General features: G+C 41.8%; 1 protein-coding gene across 10 annotated transcripts in view; it reads right to left on the reverse strand.

The window, feature by feature from the left end:
• Positions 1 to 18,850, reverse strand: part of lrrc7 (leucine rich repeat containing 7) — a 170,348-nt gene that overhangs the window by 99,318 nt on the left and 52,180 nt on the right. For 9 of the 10 annotated variants that reach the window (XM_035781710.2, XM_035781699.2, XM_035781627.2 and 6 more), the window contains exon 1: positions 529 to 1,157. The exons of the other annotated variant lie outside the window; for it this stretch is intronic. In XM_035781710.2, the coding sequence (XP_035637603.1) occupies positions 529 to 553 (25 nt within the window). In that variant the 5' untranslated portion in view covers positions 554 to 1,157. Of the gene's footprint in view, positions 1 to 528; positions 1,158 to 18,850 lie in introns of those variants that run through there. 10 annotated transcript variants of the gene reach the window in all.

Raw genomic sequence — 18,850 nt, forward strand, 5'->3', positions numbered from 1 at the left:
ATAATTGCAAAATGGTTTTCGAATCATCAATTATCTTTTTAAAATTATAAACTTGAATTAGCTAACACAATGTGCCGTTGGAACACAGGAGTGATGGTTGCTGATAATGGGCCTCTGTACGCCTATGTAGATATTCCATAAAAAATCAGCCATTTCCTGCTACATTAGTCATTTACGACATTAACAATGTCTACACTGTATTTGTGATCAATTTGATGTTATTTTAATGGACAGAAAATGTGTTTTACTTTCAAAAACAAGGACATTTCTAAGTGACCCCAAACATTTGAACGGTAGTGTATGCAATTATAATATCAATATAACCAAGTCTTTATACAGAACTCACTGCTAGCCTATATGTGAAATGTGAACATAATCTTCATAAAACATAAGAATCTTGCAATTGGTAACAGTGATCAATTGAGTGAGGTGCAATATTTTGTTATTATATCATTTGCTTACTACATCAGATGCAGTTTCTTATTGATGACATGGCTTTACAGTATCAACAATAAAATGCACACTTACGTTGTAGATGTGAGTAATTGTCCATTGAGTTGTTCTATAGAATTGATATAAATCCAATTGTAATTCCCAAACCGGGCAGTAGCCTTCTGTGACAGGTATGTGCAGAGGTGAGTAGACTATTCAAGGAGCACCAACCCATGGTGAGGTTTTCCTTTCAGTGACAAGGAATAAATGGGTCTCTTTCAAGACAAAACAAATGAGCATCCACATGCTGACCATAAACACGTTAGACTGTAAGCACATCATAAAATAGTATTCCTATTCTAATAGCAGATTTCAGGTGATAATAGGATATTGATCAAGATGCGCTTTATATCACTGTAAACCGATAGATGAACACCCAGCCATTGCTCCCCATACTTTTATCAAAGGGTTCAAAGTCATAATGCTTATCTTCTTTATGCATACAATCCCGTTTACCGAGGTGCACAAACACTGCAAAAAAAACACGCGATTATGCCGGGTTTGATAGATGACGCTCATTGGGTGATTCCGTCATCGAATTTCGAGGCAGGTACCGATTTGGTCCTCTGCCCTCCACGAATAATTCGATGTCCTTCTCCGTGGGGGAACTCGAAGACTTCTCACGAATGAAATCAAATGAGCGTTTCCTCCTCTCGCATCGACACGAGAGAGGAGGAGGCAGAAGAAGGGAGGTGGAGGGAGGAAATGAGGACTAGATGAAGATGGAACGAACGGGGACGCAAAAGGAGTGGTCTGTGTGCATGCGAGCGCGTGAATAAAGTGCGCGGCAGGGAAACAACTGAGATAAGATAAGACCAGAATACACCGTTTATAAAACTAGAAACTACACTCCTGTCTGACCACTGCTCCACCGCCACTCTAGAATTACTCAAGAGCCTGCCCAATGCTGTGTGTATAACCCTTCCATGTCTGTGTTAACCAACAGTGTAGCCCACTTTCAATTAAATAAAAGTCCAATATTGAGGTTTAATACAGTATTTTTTCAGCCTACTATTGCATGTTGCTTTCATCATTCCTCTTCCAGACAGAAATTTGGGCAAGCTATCTCAGCGCTCTCTATAGCAGACACACAGAGGAATGGTGAGAGCACAGAACACATTGGGCTTCTTTAGAAAGCTATTGCATCTGTAAAGACAACTGGATTGAGGAGGGCTTGTAACCTGTTGTTATACTTAGCTGCTTTAGTCTTAATATTTTTTGGTTTAGGGACCACTGAGAAAAAACTTAAATGTTTTAAGAGGGCATAGTTTACATTGCACTGAGCTCAGAACTCAAGAAAAACACACAAAACAACGGCTTTGTTAGGATTTATTGGCACCCTTGGTTAAGATGAGCAAAAAATACTATACAATAAAGAGCTATTTTCTATGCAAAACAAATTTGTGAAATTATATTATTTTATTCTAATACAATTGCTCAGAGAAAGTAATTTTGGAAAAAAATCAGAAAGATAGGGGTCAAAATGATTGACACCCCTGTTTTCGATACTCTAGCAATACTCATCGATTTTGATTAGTGCTTGGGGTTTTTGTCTTGATGGAAGATCCACTTGTGGCCAAGTGTCAGTCTCCTGGCAGAGGCATCCAGGTTTTGGGATAAAATTAGCTGGTACTTTGTAGTTCATGATGCCGTTGACCTGAAAGGGACAGTGTAGTCAAACACGCAATGTTCTTGTATTTTATATAGGCTGAGTGTACAAAACATTATGAACACCTCTTTCCATAACATAGACCAGGGGAGTCAAACTCATTCTGTGGAGAAACTACTGTCTGCTGGTTTTGGGGTTTTCATTTTTAATTCATCAATCAAAGACAAGGGAGGAGTGAAAACCGGCAGACACTCAGCCCCGTGTGGAACGAGTTTGACACATGTGACATAGACTGACAAGGTGAGTCCAGGTGAAAGCTATGGTCCTTTATTGATGTCACTTGTAAAAATCCTCTTCAATCAGTGTAGAAGAATGGTAGGAGACAGGTTAAAGAATGATTTTCAAAGCCTTGAGACAATTGAGACATGGATTGTGTGTGTGTACCATTCAGAGGGTGAATGGGCAAGACAAAATATTTAAGTGCTTTTGAACAGGGTATGGTAGTAGGTGCCAGCGGTTTGTCTCAAGAACTGCAACGCTGCTGGGTTGTTCACGCTCAACAATTTTCTGTGTGTATCAAGAAGGGTCCACCACCCAAAGGTCAACCAGGCAAATTGACACAACTGTGGGAAGCATTGGAGTCCACATTGGCCAGCTTTCGACACCTTGTAGAGTTCATTGAGGCTGTTCTGATGGCAAAAAGGGGGGTTGCAACTCAATATTAGGAAGGTCTTCTTAATGTCTTGTACAATCAGTGTATATTTCTATTCAATGAGTTTTTAATAATACTATGAAATTGTGCAAATTCTGATAATGTCATTTTAGTGTAAGATCTGTTTGAAAAGATCACCTGAACCTTCCGTTTGTTTGGCTGGGTGGGGATTTAGACTGCCTGGTGACGTCAAAATTCTTGATGGAGAAATTGCATTTTGCTAAGAAGCTATTTTAATTTATTTTTGACCATTTTAATTGAAAATAAGCACAGGTACTTAATTGATATCCAGAAATGATTTTGTATTGAGATGAAAACAGCTGCATTGGACCTTTAACAAGGGCCCCAAGACCTATAGAAGCAAAATAGCCCCATAACATCAAAGATCCTCCCCCATATTTTACCATCAGTATGAGGTAACTTTTCCGCATGTGCTTCTGTTTTTCAATGCCATTCCCACAACTGGTGTGTGTGGCCGAAGCGCTCTATTTTCATGTCATCTGACCATAGCACCGATTCCAGTCCAAGTGCCAATGCCGTTTATCAAACTCCAGGCGGTGCAACAGTCAGATGATCATAGCACCGATGGTCATCCTAATATGGGTGATTTCCATAACCCAGCTCTTGAGAGATGACTAAATCGCCTATGACTTTTCATTAGATCTCCCTCCATACATTGAAGGTCAATGATTGGAATTGTTCCATACAATGGCCAGTCAGCCTGTAAGCCACATATATATAGGATAAAGCACTGGAATTGGGACAGAGGCATAGAGTTACTAAATGGATTACAGATGGATGGTTGAATGTTTCAGGCTATATGGATCAAGTCCAGTAATAGTAAGCTAGATTATACAGTATCTTAGGCTATTATTGGCTTCTAAATATTAGGCATTTAAATGGCTGCATGAATACCCTTTCACCTTCAGACAGGCAACATTTACTTTGGCTATGGTGTAAATACAGTCATTCCCAAATGAAGGAGAATGCTTGCCACGGGTGTGTATTGTTGTGTTGTCATCACATGCACTGCACAACATAATCAAAGGCAATTATACACCTTCATACACCAGAGAGACTATAATCCAACCCACAGCCTCTATAGTATGTTTCAACCACTAACTATACATTTCTGTTTTATGATAAAAATACCTACTGTCAAAACATGTCCATTGAAAGACTGGACTCATTTGCACACTCTCTTAAATAAATGTATGTAGAGTCAAATGTCTGAACACATTATAAAACTCAGCCTCTTGTAGAGATATTGTCAAGTATTTTAGTGTTGCATGCAGATATTACATCCTTCTTTCCTTGGTTACTATGGAGACATTGTGACAAGAATCCCTGTAATCCAAGGGCAAATAATAATAATAATAATACATTTTCATTACAAGGTTATCTCAAAGCTCTACTGAGGGGGAAAAAATAGCATTATATACAATAAAAACAACATACATTTAGAATCAAGGCAGGTAAAGTAGTAATAGTGGGCTAAGTGCTAAATGCATTTTAGATTTGGACTAGGACTATGAAAAAGGCAGTCTGTAGAAGTGGGTTTTAAATCTCCTATGACTCTTCATTAGATCACCCTCCATACATTGAAGGACAATGATTGGAATCTTTCTATACCATCGCCAGCCAGCCAGTAGGCCACAGTATATGGCCTATATGGGAAATAGCACCTGAGTGGGGACAGAGACATGGAGTTACTAGATGGATACACACTCAGATCGATGTTGGAATGCTTCAGGCTGAGTTGACATGCACATGATGCAAAAAACATGTTTTTATTCATTACAAATGTTATTCTACACACCAAAATGTATAATCATCATTGTCATACATCATACTACAGACTGTATGTCACACATTACAATTGCTTCACAAAATCTATATACAGTAGCTTAATTTAACACAAACTCTTATCTGTCTCTCCTCTCTGTCTGTCCAACCCAGTGAATACCTACTATACGGTACACTGTCAACTCGCACAGCTGTCTCTCTGTTAGATACAGCCAGAGGATGATTTTCATAATCCCGTGAGAATGATGAGCTAGTTTACTGACCTTCAGAGTGTCACTCATTATCCATAATCAATTATGAGCATGACAAATACACAGAATGCCATTAGGATGAAAATAAATATGAATATAAACAAAGTCTATGTTCTGGTTTAATGTTCAGTGATGTGCTCTGTGAGTGTGGTTGCTGCATAGGGATATTACATGACAATTAAGCTATCAAACAAGTGACATAACTGCTGTGTGAACCCTTTGTAATAAGATGCACTCTATGGCCTTGTCTCCGAAGCCAAACCCCCCACCATCACAAGGCAGACATTCCCAGGTGGAACCCCAGCATGCACTACGATCGGAGAGGGTCTGTTTCAACGCTGCTTCAGAAGTGTCTGATTCAATTAGGCAGTCTGACAGCGAGTGCAGCACGACTGGAGAGACCCTCTTTGTGGGGACTAGGAAAGCTAGTTAACATTGGCAAGGCACTCCGCTAGCGTACAGCATCAGGCCTCTGCTCTCAACATCAAAGAACAGACCTGGACACGTCTTTAACGAAGCAGGCAGGGCCTGGCCAATCTCACTGAGACAGTTGCAAATGAAGAACCAAATGCAAATGAAGGCAATCAGACACCTCCATGTTTTCAAGGCCCAGGGGCTGTTTGTGTCTATACTACATGGGAAATGTATTCACTAAGTGGCATAAAATATGGTTTGCTCAGATCTGGGTAACTATCTGAGATTTGTAAAGATTGCTGATTCGATATCTGCATGTCATCACTTATTAACAAGCGGTTATTTGGTTTTATTTCTGCTCTAACAGCCACCTGCGTGTTGACTGTCTGTCTCCTGCCGACTGTGCAGTGTTGTGGGCAACCTTCGTGGGGTAGACTGCTGTCAGAGAGGGGTGTAATGGTGATGAATGAGGTTCTGGGGAGGTATTGAGTCCATCTGTGAAATCCACTGCACTGGAAACACCAGTGGGCTTCTCAATGGACAGCACTATACAATGACATAACCCTTTTATGTCAGTGTGCTAATGGTCATTGGTGCAAAGACCTCAAAGATTGGTCATCATGAGATGAGATGCATAGTAAGGGTCCTGTCAACCCTATATCATACATGAATTAATCACTAACATCATTCAGTCATACCAGGACCAGTTTGATAGGTCCAATAGATGAAATAGAAAAACAGATGGAAATGATAGAATTCTTATAGTGAATTCCACTGCAGTTGCCTGTTAAGAGGTTAACAGTGTTAGTAGTACATTTTCATCGATTCTTTCCTTCCTCAAAGGGAACAGCCTACAAACAGTCCTGTTTGATTTTTCACAAATGACACCGTTATCTAATTGTTAACATAAGCATGCACACAGTCCTTAAATAAACAGATCGTACATTAAGTTGAACACATCTGAATTATACAGCTAATAGATTTGAACATGTTTCTAGTCTCTGGTGACCGTTTATCCACCTACAACTAGTAAACCTACAGTATGGTATTGCACTGGGACTGGATACTCTGAATGAATCAGAACTAGGCAATATCTTTGCATTCATTTAATCCATCCTGACAGCTACCCCAGGCTTTAGAGAGCGTTAAAGTAACTATCCAGTGAAAATCTCACATTTAAAAGCTCATATTCTGTTAACACATACATAAACAATGTTGTTGACTTATTCTATACTCGTATTTGTGGCCAAAGCATAATTTGTAGAAAAAACACAAAAAGAACCCACAAACAGTTTTTTCAAAAATGTCAAATATAAGCACCCCCTATTTGACCTTTGACCATTCTGTTGTAGGTGTACGCCCACAACATTCCAACACAGAAAACTGCTTTTTGAACATACTTAATTACAATTTTATGGAAGGAAAACTACATGTATTTCACTCATATAGTAAATAATTATAGGTCATATTTCATAGAAATCTGGAAACACTGGAGAGTAACTTTAAAAAGAACTGATTGCTTTTGTCATTTTCAATCTGTGAGAGTAATCCCACCAGAATTGCCATATCATCTCAAAGTAATTTTACCTGAGGTTGCCTGTAGTTTTAGCACAAAGGTAAACATTAAGACAAAGATCCCTAAACTATTCAATAAAAATATAGCTGTCACTTACAATTATAGCTCTAAAATTAAATGTAGGCCACTCAAAAAAATGGGGTTTCATTTTCCACGTCCTGCAGCGCTTGCCTAGACTAATGAAACCCCATGAAACTGAGTTGCATTTTCTGCTTATGATGGGGAGGAAGGATAAGACAAGAAATACATACTTAATCAAATAATCAAATATGAAAATGGACCTACTATGGCTAAATATACACAAATAATCTCCCACTCCCCCTCTTACCCTCCCCCTCTCTCAGAAGTCCAAAACTTTCTCCAACAGTGAACCCGAGTGTCAGCACTTCTGCTTGGATATGAATAAATGATTTAGATTATTTTCCACAGGCCCTTTCATCAGCATTTCAGACCCTCACCTTTGGGAAGGGGAAGTCAATTTGTGTCTTCTCAGTTCACTATGGCTGCAGCAGCCCAGCCTGGCTCTCGAAACCTCATCTAATTAACATTGGTGCAGTGTTGTCAATGATCAGTCCAGAAACCCTCCCAAGGACCATTAATACAAAGGCTGAGAATCAGGCTCTGATACTTTAATACCCTCATTAATTGTGATCATTTTATACCACAACTCCAGTAAGTCCCCCCTTGCAAATCAATGTTATCAATATGGGATTTATATCATTCTGGGACACACGTTTCCTTCACTGATGAACACAACACAGAGCTTCTTCTCTCATGCATAAAATGTATACCGGCATCAAACAAAACAAGTCATTAATGTGACACATTTCCACCTCATTAATAAAACCATACAACAATATATTATAGAGTAGAATTATTACCAGGAGGCTTCAATATATCCTGTATGTATCAGTAGAGGCTCCTCAGAGGAGAAAGGGGAAGACCATCCTCCCCAGAAAATGCCATAAAAATAAAAATAATGAAACATTTAAAAAGTTATCCTTTTTAGATAAAGCTATACAAAATATATTCACGTCCCCAAATAATTGATTCAAACACACTGTTTTGCAATGAAGATCTACATTAGCTTCAACATCACTCTGTAGAGTAGCACCATGGTGTAGCCGAAGGACAGTTAGCTTCCATCCTCCTTTGGGTACATTGACTTCAATACAAAACTTAGGAGGCTCATGGTTCTAACCCCTTACCATAGTAATTATGACAACTTCCAGAGGACATCCTCCAACCTATCAGAGCTCTTGCAGCATGAACTGACATGTTGTCCACCCAATCAAAGGATCAGAGGATGAATCTAGTACTGAAAGTATAAGCCACAGCTAGCTAGAACTGCAGTGCATAAAATGTGGTGAGTTTTTGTCTCAGCTTTGAACAAATTAATTTCTTAAAAAATGGAGGAGCAAGAGGGAGAGGAGAGAGAGAGAGAGAGAGAGAGAGAGAGAGAGAGAGAGAGAGACAGCTATATTTCATAATTATTTTTTCACTTTCACTTTCACTTACTTAGCTAGCAAATGCAGTTAACTAGTTTAGCCTACTGAAGCACCCAGCTTCAACAGAGAGATGCTATGTTAGCTAGCTGGCTGTGACTATCCAACACGGGAACTCTTCCAAGTAAAGGCAAGCTTTTGGTTTTACTAATGTATTGCCACCGGGGCCCGCCGGTGTAACAGATAAATATCTTACTGGCTGTACACTGCACTGCATGGTTGTAGGAGGTTTACTAACACATTACTTCTATTAGCTATGTTGACTATGACGTTACTTTAACTAATATGGTAACAACGATGTCGAGTGTGAGTAGTGGTTATGATATGAAGGTTTGGCTTGGAAATGTTTTTTGCCTGGTCACAGACAGCTGATGTGTTGTGCATTGAAGTCCACAAGTGAAGGGAAAGGTGAGAGGAGAAGAGAGGGCTTAGATGCGAGAAGGAATACAACACGCTGTTGATATGTGGCTATGAAAGTAAACTGTTTGCGTGTGATCAGGGGTGTATTCATTCTGCCGATTCTGTCAAAAAACGTTTCTTAAACAGAAGCAAATGGAACAAAACAGGGATAAGTATACCTGAATTTGTCAAATAGAAATGCTCGTTTGCAACTGTTGGACTAATGATTACACCCTAGATCAGCTAGATGAAGGCAAGAGTGTGCAAGGCGGTATTGAATGTGTCACTGACTGCCATATCGTTCTCTCGACCTGTGCGCACCTACGTTGTAAACTTTCTTTCATAGGTTGTTGCAATCTCATGATGGGTATATGGAAAATGTGAGTATCATCGTAGGTCGTAGGTCGTAGCCTAAACCAGTTGATGTACATTGAACTGGGTGAATGGAATATGAATGACAGTCATCCAATATGCTGTAATAGAAATAAGGTCATGCTCATTAAAAAAATGTCCTCCCTTTTAAACGGCACTGACTGCCACTGTTAGGTATGTAGCTGTATTGTTATCAAATCTAATTTTATTTGTCACATGCGCCGAATACAACCTTACAGTGAAATACTTATTTACAATCCCTTAACCAAAAATGCGGTTTTAAGAAAATATTTTTTTAAAGTAAGAGATCAACGTAACAAATAATTAAAGAGCAGCCGTAAAATAACAATAGCGAGGCTATATACAAGGGGGTACCGGTACAGAGTCAATGTGCGGGGGCACCAGTGTCGAGGTAATTTAGGTAATATGTACATGTAGGTAGAGTGATTAAAGTGACTATGCATAGATAATAACAGAGAAGAGCGGCAGCGTAGAGGGGGGGGAGGCAATGCAAATAGTCTGGGTAGCCATTTGATTAGATGTTCAGGAGTCTTATGGCTTGGGTGTAGAAGCTGTTTAGAAGCCTCTTGGACCGAGACTTGGCGCTCCGGTACCACCTACTGTGCGGTAGCAGAGAGTACAGTCTATGACTAGGGTGGCTGGAGTCTTTGACAATTTTTAGGGCCTTCCTCTGACACCGCCTAGTAGAGAGGTCCTGGATGGCAGGAAGCTTGGCCCCGATGATGTACGCACAACCCTCTGTAGTGCCTTGTGGCCGGAGGCCGAGCAGTTGCCAAACCAGGCAGTGATGCAACCAGTCAGGATGCTCTCGATGGTGTAGCTGTAAACCCTTTTGAGGATCTGAGGACGCATGCCAAATCTTCTCTGAGGGGGAATAGGTTTTGTCGTGCCCTCTTCATGACTGTCTTGGTGTGCTTGGACCATGTTAGTTTGTTGGTGATGTGGACGCCAAGGAACTTGAAGCTCTCAACCTGCTCAACTGCAGCCCTATTGATGATAGGCGTGGTGGGGCGTGCTAGGTCCTCCTTTTCCTGTAGTCCACAATCATCTCCTTTGTCTTGACCACATTGAGGGAGAGTTTGTTGTCCTTGCATCACACGGTCAGGCCTCTGACCTCCTCCCTATAGGCTGTCTCATTGTTGTCTGTGATCAGGCCTACCACTGTTGTGTCATCAGCAAACTTAATGATGGTGTTGGAGTCGTGCTTGGCGGTGCAGTCATGAGTGAACGGGGAGTACAGGAGAGGACTGAGCACGGAACACCTGAGGGGCCCCCGTGTTGAGGATCAGCGTGGCGGATGTGTTGTTACCTACCCTTACCACCTGGGGCGGCCTGTCAGGAAGTCCAGGATGCAGTTGCAGAGGGAGGTGTTTAGTCCCATGGTCCATCGTTTAATATAGTGTTGAACGCTGAGCTGTAGTCAATGAATAGCTTTCTCACATAGGTGTTCCTTTAGTCCAGGTGTGAAAGGGCAGTGTGGAGTGCAATAGAGATTGTGTTATCTGTGGATCTGTTGGGGCGGTATGCAAATTGGAGTGGGCCTAGGGTTTCTGGGATAATGGCGTTGATGTGAGCCATGACCAGCGTCTCAAAGCACTTCACGGCTACAGAAGTGAGTGCTACGGGTCGATAGTCATTTTGGCAGGTTACCTTAGTGTTATTGAGCACAGGGACTACGGTGGTCTGCTTGAAACATGTTGGTATTACAGACTGAGATATGCTCGGAGTACATGTCCTGGTAATCCGTCTGGCACTGCGGCCTTGTGAATGTTGACCTGTTTAAAGGTAAAGGTGTAGAAGGGATAGGTGATATCCCTGGAAAATAGGAATAATAGCTTGTGAGTCACAGGTAAGCTAGAAGAACAAATGAATGCCAAAGAGAGCTTCCTTAGAAAATAAAACGAGAAGTAATGCCAGCGTGAGCACAAATCCACTAACAAATCATTAAAACTCCAAAAAGAGCTTACACAACTGAACACACACACACTCAGAATGTGTGCAATGGCGGCCTTCTCTAGCATAATGAGTGCCTTAGACCCAAAAGGACAGGGACAGGGCCAGTGGTATAGAGCAGTGAAGTGGCCTAGCTGGACACTGTAGTCACAGGACACTGAGGTCTCTCAACCATCTATCACTCATTGATCCCTGAACCCTGGCTCCTCCAGCCTTAAACAACCTCCCACAGAGTCCCCTCCCTGCACATGAAGATTACATCCTGGGAATACGACGGGACTGGAATCGACCACATTGTCGGGGGCATGTATAATATATGTATAATATATGTGTGGGTGCTGCAGCCCCGGTTAAGCATATCAAATCCTCACTGGTTCCATTGAAGTCAAAAACATTTTTCACCACATCAATGTCGCCTACTGTACATGCCACCAGCGGCGTTTGACACACTCAGAGTGTATCTGAGGAAAATGGGTTCTGATCATATATCCAGGAAAAGTGGTGCCCCACTCTTTTACGCTACTGCTACTCTCAGTTCATCATATATGCATAGTCACTTTAACCATATTTAAATGTACATACTACCTCAATCAGCCTGACTAACCGATGTCTGTATGTAGCCTCGCTACTTTAATACCCTCGCTACTGTATATAGCCTGTCTTTTTACTGTTGTTTTATTTCTTTTACTTACCTATTGTTCACCTAACACCTTTTTTGCACTGTTGGTTAGAGCCTGCAAGTAAGCATTTCACTGTAAGGTCTGTTGTATTTGGCGCACGTGACAAATACACTTTGATTTGATTTGTATTTTCAAAATATAGAAAACAAAGCGAGACTAGTATAGGAAAATATAGGAATTATTGAATACACCATGCTGTGTTTCCTACCATAAATCTTTAAATAAATTACCACAAATAGGGACTGTGTGTTTAAAGGAGATTTGGAGTTAAATAATGAGTACATACAGGTGTTCTTATTGCTGTGTTTGTATAGTATGAAGCTAAATCAACAAAACTAACCACTTTTTAATCTTAATCTGCTTCATTTCTCAGTGGGGATTGCTCTTCCCCATACTGCACATCAGTTCTACATCTGCACTGGAGAAATCTCAGCCTTGCACATCCTCACCACTTGGTTTCCCTATGGGCTCTCTGTTGCCATGGAAACCCCATCCTGTAGCTCGCCCGGTGGAGACAGATCAAATACCTGAAGAGGAAGTGGACAGATGGATTCAGAGCTAGGCCTGGCAGGATGCTCCAGCTAAGACAAATAATGACACAGAGAATCAACGCGGTTTATATGGTTTAAATGGTTCCTCTTGGTCTACACACGTTAGAGTAGGAAATTGATTTATTAAGGGAGGGGAATGAAGCAGGGAGCTAGGGGGTTAAGTGGGAAGATACTCACTAAAAGCTGAAACATTAACAGCACCGTTTCCTTGTGTCTCCCTGATGCCTTGTGAGTAATAGGTGAGGGTGTACAAAATTCTCAACCAGTGGGTTTTAAATCTGGATAGAACATGTTCTGCTGTGGTGCTCCTCCTCATGTCCTCCTGCAGCTGTTACAGGGCGCGTAAGGCTGAACGGTTGTGTATACGTGGAAATATATTAGCGAGGCTTGTGTCTTCACTAATCTCTGTTGTTTAAGTCATTCTTCTAATTAATCTCATTGTCTGTCTGGCATAACAATTCCTTTTGGCAAGAAAACCCTTTAAGTATTCCAAGATCCATCTCTGGAGTATTCCGATGAGACCCACTCTTATTGGTCTGTTGCTATTGTTTAATGATAAGGCATGATTCCTATTCAGATGCAGCATTTATCATCTTTTAGGCTCCATATGCGTATCATATGAAATATTTATATTGGAACGGGCAGTTATATTTAGTTTATTCTGCTTTGTCTCCTCTTTCCCAAGGAATAAAACAGCATTTGGCTGAGCAGCAGCAGCAAGGTCATCAGACATTGAGCAGAGGCTATTGAGTGCAGTGTTTATGAACGCTACCCAGAGAAGTGACACTTGTGCTGGGGGAGCGTTACTTCATTATGCCATCTGCAGACACAGTACTTTACAGAGGAGTGCAGGGAGCTATCCGATGGCCTGCAAAGGCCTAACAAACATCATGCAAAGAAAGCAAGCTGTGGATAACATGGAAGAATTTCATGAAATATACATTAAAAAACTGAGAGTGGCTCTGGGAAGAAAGGAATCAAAATGGTAGAATAGAACATCCAGTCAAAATTTGCCAAGGTTATAAGAACTATGTTGTTTTAGCTCCATGTCATTAACCAGCAGAGTGTGAGCAGTGGTGTGATTACATTAAGCACTGGATCCTAAACTGGAAGCTCTCACGCAAATACCCGAATCCACTTGCCTGTGCCCCCAAATACATTTCATAGCGTTCTTGTTTGTGATGTCTGTTTGTGTATGCAGAGTATTTCTGTCATTTTCTTCAGGGATGGGTTGTGTGTGTGTCCGCCTCCAGAGCCTGATACTATAACTCAGCCAGCCTATGACAGACAGAATGTGGGGGCTGCCATACAGCAGGAAGCCATGCAGCCTCAAGAACATCACATAGATTAGAGCAGGCCTGGGCAACTCTAGTCCTCAGGGGCCTGATTGTTGTCTCACTTTTCCCCCATCCCTAGCAAATACACCTGATTTAAAAATGATTTCATTTTTAACTGAAGATCATGAGTAGTTGATTATTGGCGTCAGGTGTGTTAGCTGGGGCTGGGCCAAAAGTGTGACACCAATCAGGCTCCCGAGGACTAGAGTTGCCCAGGCCTGGATTAGAGGGTACCAGGCTACACAGCTGCCAAACGCATCGCATGTCATCTCTTTAACCAAAAACACAAAGCTCCACCATGCTAAGCTTCAATGATTACCATGTGTTAGCACTGTCTGGAGGACATATAAACATTAGAAATGTTTTCAAAAAGATAATTACATTTTTACATTTACATTTAAGTCATTTAGCAGACGCTCTTATCCAGAGCGACTTACAAATTGGTGCATTCACCTTATGACATCCAGTGGAACAGCCACTTTACAATAGTGCATCTAAATCTTTTAAGGGGGGGGGGGGGTTACTTTATCCTATCCTAGGTATTCCTTAAAGAGGTGGGGTTTCAGGTGTCTCCGGAAGGTGGTGATTGACTCCGCTGTCCTGGCGTCGTGAGGGAGTGTGTTCCACCATTGGGGAGCCAGAGCAGCGAACAGTTTTGACTGGGCTGAGCGGGAACTGTACTTCCTCAGTGGTAGGGAGGCGAGCAGGCCAGAGGTGGATGAACGCAGTGCCCTTGTTTGGGTGTAGGGACTGATCAGAGCCTGAAGGTACTGAGGTGCCGTTCCCCTCACAGCTCCGTAGGCAAGCACCATGGTCTTGTAGCGGATGCGAGCTTCAACTGGAAGCCAGTGGAGAGAGCGGAGGAGCGGGGTGACGTGAGAGAACTTGGGAAGGTTGAACACCAGACGGGCTGCGGCGTTCTGGATGAGTTGTAGGGGTTTAATGGCACAGGCAGGGAGCCCAGCCAACAGCGAGTTGCAGTAATCCAGACGGGAGATGACAAGTGCCTGGATTAGGACCTGCGCCGCTTCCTGTGTGAGGCAGGGTCGTACTCTGCGGATGTTGTAGAGCATGAACCTACAGGAACGGGCTACCGCCTTTCCCTTTCCCTTTCCCTTTCCCTTTCCCTTTCCCTTTCCCTTTCCCTTTCCCTTTCCCTCTCCCTCTCCCTCTCCCTTTCCCTTTCCCTTCCCTCTCCCTTTCCCTTTCCCTTTCCCTTTCCCTTTCCCTTTCCCTTTCCCTTTCCCTTTCCCTTTCCCTTTCCCTTTCCCTTTCCTTTTTAATTGATTAATTGGTTACTCTTAGTATACATTATACTGGAAATTGCATTTGAGTTACTTAGCAGACACTTTATCCAGAGAAATTGTGCATTACATTTCTGTTATTTTCCCCATGCTAATTGAACCACAACCCTGGTGTTGCAAACACCATCCTCTACCAACTGAGCCATGCAGGACCACAGAAATGCTGCCTAGAGGTGCCCTCCTTTTGGAAGCAGCACAGTAACAGGCACAGTCTGCGTCAGAGCATGCCATGTTGGCATAATTAAACCAGGCCTGAGTGGCAGAGCTCTGATAGGGAAAGGTTGTCAGTGGTACTGTACATCACAGGCTGTGCCAGCTTCAGCACTGCCACACGGACAGGTCTGGCACGAAGCCAGTGGAGATGTCAAGACAACAAGAGGATGGTGAGATAGAAAGCCCAGTCCAACGGCTTCAATCGGGGTCACAATAACACCTTTCAGTGAAGAGGCATGAGGCATGAGTCAAGCTTCCTCTGTTCTATTACTAATTTCACTATAACGTGTGTTTCATTTCCTACATGTCAATTCTCAGTAAAGGATTATGTTCAGTATAAAATGTTTTATATGTCATATGCTAGGAAAATCTCATGTAGTCCAAAACACGTCCATGGAGACCCACAGCTAGCTGTGCCTGCCTGTGTATCAGCTCATGCCAGGGTTTGAGTGGCATGCCTAGGCAGGGTTCTGACATGAAGTTACAGTGTCCAGGCCTGGACGTTCAGTATCACTGAGTCTCCATAGATACACAGTCAGTCAGCTCCCATAGTGGGCTTCTTTGAGCCTGGAGTGGACACTCTCTGTTGCAGTGTTGCTCAGGTCTCAAGGTCTCATCATACCAAAGCACAGATGGTTATTGGCCTGTAAATGAACAGGCAAGAAACAGATTACTGCCATGATGACCCAGTTTATCTGGTGAGTGTATCAACCTTACTACAAGCTAAATGTATCACCACCGGCTGAAGACCAATCCAGATGTCGGTCCAGTGCATGGCTTTAAGAATTTACAATGGATTATTGTCCACTTGTTTCATTGTCCTAGAGCGTAAAGTATCATATGGTAGCTGTCAGCTTCCTTAATCTTAAACACAAACATAACCTCCACCCAACACCTTAGCAAGAAACACGACTGTGCTCGGAGTGTAGTATCTATCTCCTCAAATTCACATAAAGAGTGAAGAGAAAGATTAATAAAATTGTGTCCCTGTTCTCTGTGTTACAGTGAGAGTGGCTTGCCTGCCTCCAGTGTGGGTGGTGGTAGAGAAGAGGTACAGAAAGCAGCAGTAGCAGTGAGCACATCCCCTCGCTCCAAGAGGACCCCAGCCACTCTCTGCTCTCTATCTCTGCTGAGGTGTAGCTGTGTTCCATCTGCCACTGTTGCTATGGAGACCAGTCCCACTGATCTACATAGGAGACCGTTGGGGAAGATCTGCTAGGGCTGTTCCTATTAGCATGACTCAACGGCAGGCTGCATTACAGGCCCTGCCAACCATCCTTTCTGCCTGGCCACATGACATAGTTTTTATTTAACCTTTAATTTGACAGGGAGTCAATGCTGAGACCATGGTCTCTTTCCCAGCTGAGGACGGTATAGCACCACAATACACATCAAAATACAATAAAATACACATTATTATAAACAACGAAACAATCATATAAAACAGACACATTCTTCAGTAACAATGTCCCCTAACAACCATCTGAAATGCCGTAGAGGCACCAATTCCACCATTTTGAAAGTGTATTGTAGATCATTCCACACGTAAGGTTAATGCTCATAATTTTTCTCTCGTTGGGCTGAAATTGTAAATGGGAGGTCACATCAATCCCCGTGTTCTCATCACTGTTCCGAGACCTATGGTTGTTGTTGTATGGAGGAGCTGCATGGGGCAGAAGTGATGATTCAACACTGCAATTAAGAACATCTTGTGAAATATTGATCTCATGATTGTGTTCCACAGAGACATCTTTTATTGATTTTCACAATGATTAAATTACTTAAAACCATGTCCCAAGTCACATGTACCGGTATATTCCAGTATTCAAAGATGTTAGTTTATAGTGTATCATGTTCAGTAGCGACCCGTCATTCATGGCAGGTGGGGCTATTTTTTGCCCCAAAATAAAAAAATATATATATTTTGGGGGAGGGGGCTTGCTTGTTTTGCATGTTATTTTGGCATTAATATGTGTCACATATCAGTTTGCAAATAATGTAAATATATATATATATATATATATATAATTGAGTTAATAAATGTTGTCTTGAGTAAAGGAGGTCCAAAATGCAGGTGTTTGAGCCTAGTTCAGTGCTTTCTGTGGTGGTGGGGCAAGCCAGCAGAAAATATGGAGTGTTGCGCAATGATCGGCCCAGTGTTCTGTCACTCATGGGGACACTACATCACCGCCAAGTCTAAGGGTAGAGCTCGAAAGGGTAGAGCTCAAAAATTCAAGCCTCATTGGATACTGCCATACATGTCAACGTCATACTTTCAAAATATTAGCTAGCAGTCATCATCATGAATCAAGTCGACAATCTATTGGCAAATCATTTTTAATCCTTGTCATATGAAGATAAATAATTAAGAGAAATTATAGATAAAACGTATCAGTGCTCATCGGCCATTGGACATAAACATTACACAACCAGTTGGAAATCGCAAATTCAACGATGAATGCTTTGGAAGGAATCAGTGGCAAACTGTAAGCATTGCAAGGAAATCATTAGCCTGCTATTCAGTGGAGTGGCTGTAGGGTCCCAAGTCTAAAATGAAGGGTCTCTTTTCCTAGTTTAAAATTATAAACATTCAACACTGGCCATGCTGTCAATGAAGCATGACTTGTGCCGCGCTCAAAACAACTCTTATCTCGGAACTACAAAATCTGACTTTAGTAAGTTCAAGACAATTGGGAACTCGGGGAAAATACGTTTTGAACTTTCATCCAACTCGGAATTGTAAATCAGGAACTCTTTCGAGATTCAACCTTTTTTTCCAGAGTTCCCAAATGTCTTGAAAGCACCATAAATCCAGAGAATGCCAGACTTTAATGACAAAGTTTGATGACAACATTTGCCTACAAAGGACCACTGCGCCACCTTCCTGTTCAAATGAACACAGCACAACAAGGTGAGTCCAAAAATGTCTTGTATGCTGCTGCCTAAATAATGTAGTATGCCAGGGAGATATGTATACTGTAGCTAAGAAAGTAATACTAAGTGTATGTTATGTAGTAAGCTGTTAGTAGTCGATGTGCCTCACCCTAATAATTTGGTTTATTTTCACCCCTTAATTTTGCCTACTGTTCTGACTTGTTTCCCTGACCTGTTTCTGAGAAATGTAATCATCAAATATTGTAAGAGCTTTCATTGTCTGCTTATATGCCCCCTTTAATTAGCGGCTCATGTTCTGAATTCTGTCCCTGTACATTTCAAAAGTGCTGAACAAATAGTCATATTGACTACGTCCGTCCTAGCTCGCTCATTAATGTCTTACTTGAAATTACGGATTGCCTCTTATACTGTATGCTTGTCATCCCCCTTACGCCATAGTTTGTACATCTAAATTGTCAGTATAAACCACATTTATTAAAGCAAGTCAGACGTTTTTTTAAAGGCAGTAAATGAGGCTAAATAAACTTTCGTTGCCAGGTGTAGCAGTGGTAAGGTGTTGGGACTCTGCTGTTAGGACAGCTTTATATAGGCCCTAACAGTTTGTGGGCACAGTTTGTCACCGTTATAATGCAATTAATGTATTGTTTACTGTTGTGTAGTGGCTTCCCACATTTTACTTCTTTTTTTTTGCACCACCAAGATTTACATGCTAAAATTGCCGCTGATCATGTTGTATGCATTGCATATGTATTTGATACGA

Source organism: Oncorhynchus keta, chromosome 1 (genome assembly GCF_023373465.1).
Source record: "Oncorhynchus keta strain PuntledgeMale-10-30-2019 chromosome 1, Oket_V2, whole genome shotgun sequence".
NCBI lineage: Eukaryota > Metazoa > Chordata > Actinopteri > Salmoniformes > Salmonidae > Oncorhynchus > Oncorhynchus keta.